Source organism: Sardina pilchardus, chromosome 22 (genome assembly GCF_963854185.1).
Source record: "Sardina pilchardus chromosome 22, fSarPil1.1, whole genome shotgun sequence".
NCBI classification, from domain to species: Eukaryota; Metazoa; Chordata; class Actinopteri; order Clupeiformes; family Clupeidae; genus Sardina; species Sardina pilchardus.
This window is the reverse complement of record NC_085015.1, coordinates 19288963-19298962: the sequence shown is the minus strand read 5'-3', so window position 1 is coordinate 19298962 and position 10000 is coordinate 19288963. Positions and strand designations below refer to the sequence as shown.

The following is a 10000-nucleotide window of genomic DNA, read 5'->3' as shown; positions in this document are numbered from 1 at the left end:
GTCTCTGTGTTGACTTGAGTAGAGACATGTCATGTTCTTCTCTCGGTGGAATGCTTATTTTATTGTCACTGAGCTTACAAATGTGATTCATTCCCATTTGTCAGGGTTGAAGATATATGGAGGGTCTTGTGAAGCCAAATAGTGGTTTGAGGGCTGTATTAGTTCACCAAAGTGGGAGCCATTGACGCCAATATCCTCTGGAAACTTTGCCTCACTGTCCAAGTTCTCTCCTGAAAGACGCGCACACATGCACATACTCACATACACACACATGCACACGCACACGCACACACACACACAAAGACAGACAGACAGACACACACAAACACACATACACACAGACAGACAGACACACACAAACACAAACAAACATGCACACAGACACACACAAGCAAACACACACACACACACACACACACACACACACATACACACATACACACACACACCACACGCACCACACACACACGCACGCACGCACGCACGCACGCACGCACGCACGCACGCACGCACGCACGCACACACACACACACACACAAGCAAACACACACACAAGCAAACACACACACACACTTTTCCCACGTGTTCCCCTCGCGCGACTCTTTGAGTTTCCCTTCCTGTACGCTCGGCGGTGCTGCAGAACAATGCGAGCGGCCGGTGTAAGGGGCGGGGCACGGGGGAGCACAGGCCAGTCACGCCAAGGTGGACGCCTCACTTCCTCTTACAGTACACTGTTTTCCACGTCCCAGCCCCGCCATTGGCCTCGCTCCTCCAGTCCCCCGCTTATATAACCACCGTGGCCTCTCACCGGCACCCACGGCTCAACTCAGTATCCTCACGGCCGAGGAAATTGCATTGTGTACACATATTGATTTGGCTTGTGTGAAAGAGAGAGAGAGAATGGGGGAGAGAGTGAGAGAGAGAGAGAGAGAGAGAAGAGAACAACATGTTCGTTAGTGACGCAAGATTCTCCGTCAGCGAGATTTTCCAAAGAGATCCAAGATCTCCCCATGATGATTGCGTGAGAGATAACATGTGAGTTTTTAATGTAGACGTATTTAATTTAGATGCGTCATTTTTGCCATTCAGTTTGCATGGAGAGGACACGGCTCTCTGACCAGGCCTCTCCCAGCCCTCCCAGCCCAGGTGCATCCAGGCGGAGGCTGACTCAGGACAACCCTCTCCTCCTCCTCCTCCTCCTCCTCCTCCTCCTCCTCCTCCTCCTCCTCCTCTTCCTCCCAAGGCCTGTGTCAGTCGGCACGGCACGTCTGGAGGCCGGCGAGGAGCCCGCTTTGATGTGCACGGTCGGGGGGGAAGCAGATGCATTTCCACCCATAAAGTGGAACACACCTCCACACGGTGCTGAAACCACAATAGCGGGGACACTGCAAGGAGCAGCGGGCCGGCCCTGCCTCCTATCACACACAGCAGCCAGGACGCACTTGATTTCTCCCTGTAGGCCTCTTTTGTTTGAGCCCCGAGGCTGTTCCTGTTTTCCCCAGAATGAAGATTAGGGGGGGTGTGTGAGGAGTGGAGGTGTGTGTGTGTGTGTGTGTGTGTGTGAAGTGGGGGGTGGGGGGGTGGGGGGGAGGTGTTGTCCTGCCTCATAGGCCAAGCAGGAGCCACAGGGGCTTGCAAGACGGACGGGCGATGACTCAACCCAGCGCGCAGATGGAAAAAATGTTTCCTCCGCAAAACAAGCCGCTGCATTGTGGAGCACGCGGGGACGGAACACACGCTCGCGAGGAAGAGGGGGCTTCCGCGCCTGGAATGCAGGGAATGATGGAACAGGAGCGCACGGGGAGGGAGGGAGGTGTGTGGGGGGGTGCTGGTGGGGTGAGAAGGTGGAAAAGGGAAGGGAAGGGCAAGGAAAGAATGAAGGGATAACAAAAGAAACAACATGTTTTGCTAATCGGTAACATAATCGCCATTCAAGCTGTTCTTTGTTTAGCTTCTTTTGTGGTGGTTGCTGTTTTTTTTGTGTGTGTGGACCTGTGTGTGTGTATATGTGTGTCTGTGTGTGTGTGTGTGTGTGGACTTGTGAGTGTGTGTGTGTACGGGTGTTTGTGGATGTTTCAGGGGAAGGTTCAGTCCAGTGCGTTTGCGGGCCTGAATGTCCAGCAACAGCAGAAACCACAGCGCCGTCTGACAGCATGCCCTCCAGCGCATGTGATCTCCAGTGTTCCGTACCAAAAAAACGCGCAGCCAGTTCCCTCGTCTCCGAGAACGTTCTCCACCAAAGATCCGCGCACCCGCTCCGTAAAAGACACGCACACTGGCTGGAGCTCAGCCTCTCGTAACCCAACATGTAAGCGCACATTGCTGCTTCATGACTCAATTGAGAGAGGTACTCGGTCTCACCCCCCTCCACCTTGTCACCCATCACAACAAGCACTGCCTTGACATGCCCGCTGCTGTGAGTATACGCGGATCAGCCGCCACTGGGCCAAGACCCCGATGCCCCGCGGATGACTGCAGACTTGCTCAAACAGTGGCTCCATGTCACCGAGGCTCCGTGTGTCACGCTTGCGAGGTGTGTGGGGGGCGAGGCCCCCTCGTTGTTCGCTGTCACCCCCCCGTGCAAGGTAGCTCTACGCGGGTCGCGGGGGCCGCGGCTTCAGGGGAGGAAGCAGAGTGTGCGAGGGCTCTCTCATCAGGGCCAGATAGGCCTCTGGAACAATAGGGCCATTAAGCATGTACGCACCGGGGGAGCCCTGATTGTTTTTGGCAGAACTTGTGTGAGGTAGAAGGAAGGAGAAGAAGGGGAGGGGGGAGGTGGTGTGTGTGTGTGTGAGAGAGTGTGTGTGCTTGTGTGTGTGTTTGTGTGTGTGTGTGTGATTTTGCTTGTGTATATGAATGTGTGTGTTTCTGCGTGTTTTCTGTTTGTGTGTGTGTGTGTGTATGTGTTACTATCTGTGTGTGTGTGTGTGTGTGTGTGTGTGTGTGTGTGTGTGTGTGTGGTTGGGGGTTTGGGGAGTAGCTGTTTCAAGGTCTTAGAGGGTGAAGAGTAAAGAGTATTAATCTCTTCTTTAGCCCGGAGGCAAGTGCCATGACAGTGGAAAAAGCGACGGAGAGAGTGATAGAAGCCTGGAAATATGGGAGTGGGTGGGGAGGAGGTGAAAGGGTGAGAGGACACGCCGGGATAGGTGTGTGTGTGTGTGTGTGTGTGTGTGTGTGTGTGTGTGTGTGTGTGTGTGTATGTGTGTGTGTGTAGGTGTGTGTGTGTGTGTGTGTGTGTGTGGGTGTGTGTGTGTGTGTGTGTGTGTGTGTTTGAGTGGAGAGGGTGATGTTGGAAGAATGGAGCAGGAGGAGTTCCAAAATGTTATCGTACCTTGCACATGGGCACCTTTGCTTCCTCAATAAAAGCACACAGATTCTTTGTGTTGGAAAGACTTAATGAACACTTTCACACACTCACACACACACACACACACACACACACACACAAATCTGGTTCAACCACATCTAGTATATAAAATTCAACAAGCATAGTCGGCATGTAGTTGCGTGGAGACATGCACACACAGACGCTTTAGACAACCAATGGCGACACACCTAAACATTAGCACAGTCAACATGGGCCTGGAGCCCACATCTCTGCCAGCTATTCTGCTGTCTTTGGGAAACCGTTGCTCAGCAAACAGGCACAAGCACAAACTGATGCCAACATTTGCCAACACAGAAGTTGCTAGACCTGATGCTAGTGGTTATACATCAGCGCTGTCCAAATTGTAGACATACAGATATCTAGTCCCAAATGAGTTGAGCTCTTTTGCAGACACTGCATTAGGTGGGATTGGATAAGACCAGGCATAAAGACAAGCACTCATAAAGTGTGTATCTAAATTGATTTCTACATGTGCATCAAGTTGACTTTCAATAAATATCTGCTGTGAGTGGAGTGGCTGTGTTAAAGTGCATCCCATGTTACACCTTCAAAAAATGGAAGGTACTATCGTCTGTTTATATCGACAGTAAAATAAAAGAGTTGTGAAATTTTAAGGATGTAAGGCAATGTATATCTTTCAGATGTGTAACTGGGCCTCCTTTGTTTTCCCCCCTTGTGCACAGGATGAGGTGAAGCTGCCCTCTAAGGTGTCCGTGGCCAAGTCCATGAAGGTGGCAGAGCCTGCAGAGGGAGAGGTGGGACTGGAACTGAAATCTGTGGAGGAGGGCATAGAGGACGGAAGTGAGAAGGCCCACATCGACCTCTCCTCCGACGAGGAGGAGGTGGAGATCGAGGAGACGGTGGAGGAGACGCGGGCGGAGCGCATCAAGCGCAGCAGCCTCCAGCGCGTCCAGAACATCAAGACGGCGTTCTCCCGGGAGAAGATGGACAAGACCAAGCAGAAGACCAAGGACAACTTGGAGAAGACCAAACAGAAGACCAAAGACAACCTGGAGAAGACCCGCATGAAGACCAAAGAGAGCCTGGAGAAGACCAAGCAGAAGACCAAGGAGAACTTAGAAAAGACCCGTCAGAAGACCAAGGAGAACCTCGAGAAGACGCGCCTCACCATCGAGAAGAAGATGGGCAAGCTGGGCACCCGAATGTCCGTCAACAAGGAGCAAAAGGTCAAGATGCAGACGTCCAAGGACAAGCTGAAGAAGTCCTTCACGCCCGACCACCCCGTCTACGCGCGCTCCATGACGGCCGTCTACAAGGTGCCGCCGTTCACCTTCCACGTGAAGAAGATCCGCGACGGCGAGACGGAGCTCCAGGGCACCGAGATGGTGGAGGTGTCCAGCAACGTGGAGGAGGCCGAGCACACGCTGGGCGAGGACGAGGACGAGGCGGAGATGGGCGAGACGGGCGAGATGCTGACCGACGACAGCCCCGAGATGCAGGCCCTGATGGCGATGGCCGAGGACTCGGAGCTGGGACTGGTCGACCACGACCTGGACAGAGACAGTGACTAGAGTGGACGTGATGGAGGGAGGGGAGGGGAAAGCGAGGGGGGGGGGGTGGGGGGGGGGGTGGAGTGGAGGGGCGGCTACTGCTGGGTGTGGAGGGTGGTGGGGAGCTTGGTGGAAAGGGGGGCATCGAGGGGTTTACTAAGATTTTGGGAGCCACAAGAACAAGCAAAGGGGTGGGAGAGGGGGGGGGGGTAACAGGGAAAGATGGAAAGAGAGAAGTGCTTGTGCAGTTTGACTGACAGGTGTAGGACAGGAGATGAAAAGAAAGATTTTTTTTAATACAAGATGGGCTGGACGGAGGGTTAGAAACATGGAAGTGCTATTTTTGCTATTTTTATTTCTCTCACTTGCATTTCACTTTCTCTCTCTCTCTCTCTCTCAAACACACACACACACACACACACACACACACACAGACACACACACACAGACACACATACAAATACGATTGTCCTAACAATCCTGACAAATGACTATAGAAAAAAGACAAATGAGCAACCTCTATGTGGTATGCAACTGTTTATTTTATAGCTCTTTATGCTTATTTACAGTTCCTTTGTTGTTTCGTGGCACAGTCAGTTTGTTGGGGACTTTCTGATTTTTGAACACTGTAAGCTGTGTGTGTATTTGTCTTTGTTGCGTTCAGTGTTAAAACAGTCTGATATGTGATAAGTGAACGGCGACATTGGCTGAGGAAAATGTCAGCTGTTTGACACTCAGCCCTCAAGGCGTGGGAAGAATCTAATCGATAAAAATGAATCATTTATAGGTGATGTTAAATGAAGGTCTGAGAGATTTCTATGACGGGTCAACTTTGAACAAAAAAAAAAGAGTTCATTCTTAAACAGTGATTCTTTTGAGTTCCTTTTTGTGGATTATTTCATAGTACTATCAAATTACAATGAAAAGAAACAAAAAAGGAATAGAGATCTTTAAAAAAAAAAAAAAAAACGAAACTCGTCACTTTACTGTTTCCCAGTAACAGTAGTTTCCCCCGTCCAAAATACTCTAGTCTAGAATGTGTTCATCATGAGTAATATTTTGACGCCACCTTCTGGCTATGTGTGGTAGTTGATCTACCATCTGGGCAAACGTAGGGTGGATGTGGACCAGGATTAAAGAGATATAAGGATCTACTGTAAACATACCTGTCGGGGCAGGAGGTTTGTTATAGGTTTGCCCTTAACATGCAGGTATTAATCCTTTGAAACTTTTATGACATTGAGAATAGAACACTACATGTATTCAGATGTCTAGTAGGAGTTCTTGGTGATTCCCTTGTCTCTTTCGAGAATTATGTGCTTAACTGTATGTCAGAGATACTTCGGAGAAGAGGCTTAATCGCTGAATAGAGCTATCGGGCAAGGAGGTATATTTTCAAGACAAACGGTTTCATGTAGAACCAAATAAGGGTCTCGTTGCTACAGGCACAATTAAAACTAGCCCGACAGCTCTAATATAAGTGTTACTCATAAACTTATCCTATAGTAACACGAGAACACACGTGTAGCTATTGTCTCATCAAATCTTCAAATAGATTTTGCAGTATTATATTATTTGCAGGTTGGTGGAAAAGTGAAAGAAACAGGAGCCATAGAGTCCCCCTCTTATCCCAAATATTTCCTGTTGTGTACATTTATAATTGCATTGTTTATACTGTAACAATGTGAATCTCTGCTGCCAAACAGTGCTCCAATGCATTCTCATACATCATCATTATTATACTTTATTTTGCTTAAAATAGAATTCACCATGTAATATTTAGTGGTTTAAAATGGCAACATTTTTTTAAAAAAATATGTTTACGTTTCACTTTTTTTTTTTTTCTTTTTTGCTTGGTCATGTAGCTTTTGATGCATATGCGTTTTCATTTATTGACGACACACTGCCTAACCACTAATATTTTAATAAAAGCAGATTCACAACTTGTCTTCTTTCAATTTCATTAATTTGTGGAAAAAACACTGGATATTTCACAATGGGAGTGAGTCGAACAGATAGATACAGATATGCAGACAGGTTGGGTATATGGAATGGCATATTGCAGGCAAGAAAAATATGTCTCGATTCTTGTTCATTCATAATCTTTCTCTTTTGGTGCACAGTTCACAAAGGCTCTAGAGAGGATTATTGTGAAAGTCAAGTGAGTGGTTTTCTTGTCAATTCTCTGTAATCAAGTTTCTTCACTTAACAGATCATCTCACCTCTGCAGTCTGCACTGTCAGATATTTTACCATTTAGCATACCATTTCCCAGTTTGTAACAAGTGTTTTAGCAATTTTGAATTTTTGAAGTAATATTACAATTGGTGCACACACAGAAGTTAGAATATCAGCAAGACAGATGGGATTTTTACTATTCCCTGCCATGCTTCGAGTATGTATTATTGGGTATTATTGGGCATAAAAGGACAATGAACTCACTGACCTCACTTTCAAAACGCAGAGTGATGTCAAAATTGCGACTGAATCTTGCACCACGCCAGCCAGCATTTTAGGTTTTGTGGGTGTGCTCTGGGTGGTGGTGAGATATCAGATTTTTTTTTTTTCAGCCATGAATAGCCTACACTCCATCAAAGCTTCTCCAACTGGCACAATGTTTGTACAATTGATGGCATTATTAATGAAAATTGAAAATGGAAACGTTCATGAACATCAAGACAATGTTCTGGAAGGTGGATGTTGAGGAAGAAAATAGAGACAGATCTTTTAGGGATTTCTGTAGAAAGAAACTATGCAGAAAATGAGAGCAATCCAAAACAATCCAAAATGCCAACACTAATAGACACCAAACTTGTGTGAAACTATTATATGAGACAGAACACAGAAGAACCAGATCTCAAAATCCCATAATTTATTATTATTTATAGACTGCATTATCTATACAGGCAGCCGATTCAAGTCATTAGTTGGCTGTAAGCCCCATCTGGTCATCTACTTAACGAATGATCATTTAATCTCTGGTCTTCAAGAGTGTGTTTAACCTTATCTTGCAAATCATTCTTTAAACATATCAATAACATTACCATTAATACACCTGGAGAAATCCTTTAAACAGGTGGTGTGTGTCAAACATATATCTGCAATGAAAAATCCAAAAATAGCATTATAAACCAGAAATACTAGTACCATAGTTACCATAGTTACCATGGTAGTTCATTACTTTTCAGTGCACGTAGATTCTCTGGACATCACAGAGACGTCTCCAGAAAGGGTGTAGTTTAATGCCATCCAGTTAATCAAAAAATCATCGGGATTTGATAAGGACTCCCTCCGCATGAATTCTGCGACTAGAGGAACTGACTTCCCATGTCCCCAAAGGTAAACATCACTGACTGCTCCTACAAAGCACTGTGCAAGGTCCAAATGGCCGCCATGGCTATCTTGATCTTGACCTACCAGTGCTATGGTTTCGTTCTGTATGGTGTGGCCCGAGGCCAATTTTCCAATGTAAAACTTTTTTCCATTCAGCCACAAATATGAATCGCCACCACAGCTGTTCCAGGTTGCACACACAGAGTTCCACTGGTTAACTGGACTGAAGATGTTTGTGTGCTTTTCCTCATTATTGACAGAGAATGAAAACCTTCCTGACTTTTCGATGAACAGCAAGAAAGCATTGTGGTAGCGATGGTTGGCGAGAGAGAACAGAGACTGCTCTTTTCGGGAATATTTGGTTTTGTACCTCATGCATAAACTCAGATGGACAAGGGGGTCCATATAGTTTGGCAGTATCTTGACATAATCCGTGTCAGTGTGCTTGGGGAAACAAAATGTCTGATCCTGCATATCTGTCCGGAAGAAAGCTATAATTAAAAATCTTTAGGTAATTCAGTGAAAAACAATATCTGTGAAATAATTACACATTTGAGCGGGCACAGAAATACAAGTGGAGAAGAAGTCATATAATCTGAAAGTATAGTGATGGTGAATGAATTCTGCATTTTGCCAAGTTATCCAATTCATGAATCTTACCTTGGCCGCCATATTTGAGGAGCAGTGGTTGTGGTCCCAGTGTTCTAGTCCTCTTGGTCATAAGCACTATGGTGCTAGTCAGCAGCAGAACACTCAGCAGACCTAACAGTGCTACCAGTGCTCTGAGTACACTCCGTTCACGGTCTGTATGTAAATATTAGTGTACTAAAATTAGATAAAGTATGTGTGCTCATTTGTGTGTGTGTGTGTGTGTGTGTGTGTGTGCTTTTTTTTGTGTGTGTGTGTGTGTGTGTGTGTGTGTGTGTGTGTGTGTGTGTGTGTGTGTGTCTGTGTGTGTGTGTCTGTGTCTGTGTCTGTGTCTGTGTGTCTGTATGTACATATGTGTGTGTGAGCTAGGATGTCCATGCTGTGTTCATACCTGTATGTTGAGATCTGCCAGAATTGACTACCATGTAGACGTTGTTGTCCTGCACTTTTATATCCAAGCTTGTTGTACCATTTTCAGCAAACTCTTCATCGGCAAGGCTCTGGTATGTCTCCTCTACCCTCATGTCTACTGCTGTTGGACCAGATATCCCAAACAAGTCCAATAAAATCTAATTTCTGTGTGTTCTGAGAGGTCTTAATTGTGGTTACTTATTTCTCTATGACAGTCCGCTAATAACATGACCCAATTTTGTCCACGGATCCAAAGAAGACAGATTATTTTGTCATTCCTCAGTTAATATGTAACGCTCAGTGCATATTTTTTCAGTCAACCAATCACCTTTGGACATTCAGATGCACCAAAATAGTTGACGCTGAACAGCATGACCCTGAACAGAATACCGGCCAGCGTTGGCACATTCCCTCTCTCATGTATTTTACCCTCTGAAAAGGTTAAACACAAATATCAAAAGCAAACACTGCTATTCAACATTCAGTGTGTATTGGGGAGTATTAGAAATCGATAATTGATATAAAGTCAAATACAACAAAACAGCAAATTATAGTGAACACATGTTTTCTATGGTGATGCATTTAGGCAACTATATCTCACTGGTCCTCAGCATGATGACCCTCATGAGCTTCCTCAGTCCAAGCACTCACCTCAGACGAGTGATTTGGTTGTATCAAAATGTGAGAAATACAATGTAGGCTACACAAGT

At 46.2% G+C, this 10000-nt stretch overlaps 2 protein-coding genes across 3 annotated transcripts in view; one reads left to right on the top strand and one right to left on the bottom strand.

Annotated features, from left to right (window-relative positions):
* The window catches only part of cavin1b (caveolae associated protein 1b), a 19806-nt gene extending 14874 nt beyond the window's left edge, over positions 1 to 4932 (top strand). Inside the window, exon 2 of the mRNA XM_062526824.1 lies at positions 4072 to 4932. Within this exon, the coding sequence (XP_062382808.1) occupies positions 4072 to 4920 (849 nt within the window). The 3' untranslated portion in view covers positions 4921 to 4932. The remainder of the gene's footprint in view (positions 1 to 4071) is intronic.
* A 2823-nt stretch (positions 4933 to 7755) lies between these two features.
* LOC134070454 (serum amyloid P-component-like) lies at positions 7756 to 9553 on the bottom strand. 2 transcript variants are annotated; one of them, XM_062526825.1, is made up of 3 exons: positions 9271 to 9553; positions 8892 to 9035; positions 7756 to 8722 (listed from the first exon to the last, which is right to left on the bottom strand). In XM_062526825.1, the coding sequence occupies exons 1-3, from the start codon at positions 9401 to 9403 to the stop codon at positions 8076 to 8078; spliced, it is 924 nt and encodes a 307-aa protein (XP_062382809.1). In that variant the 5' UTR covers positions 9404 to 9553; the 3' UTR covers positions 7756 to 8075. The 2 variants fall into 2 exon arrangements, with proteins under 2 accessions (XP_062382809.1, XP_062382810.1); XM_062526826.1 differs by having other exon boundaries at positions 7756 to 8707.
* Between the last annotated feature and the right edge of the window lie 447 nt (positions 9554 to 10000).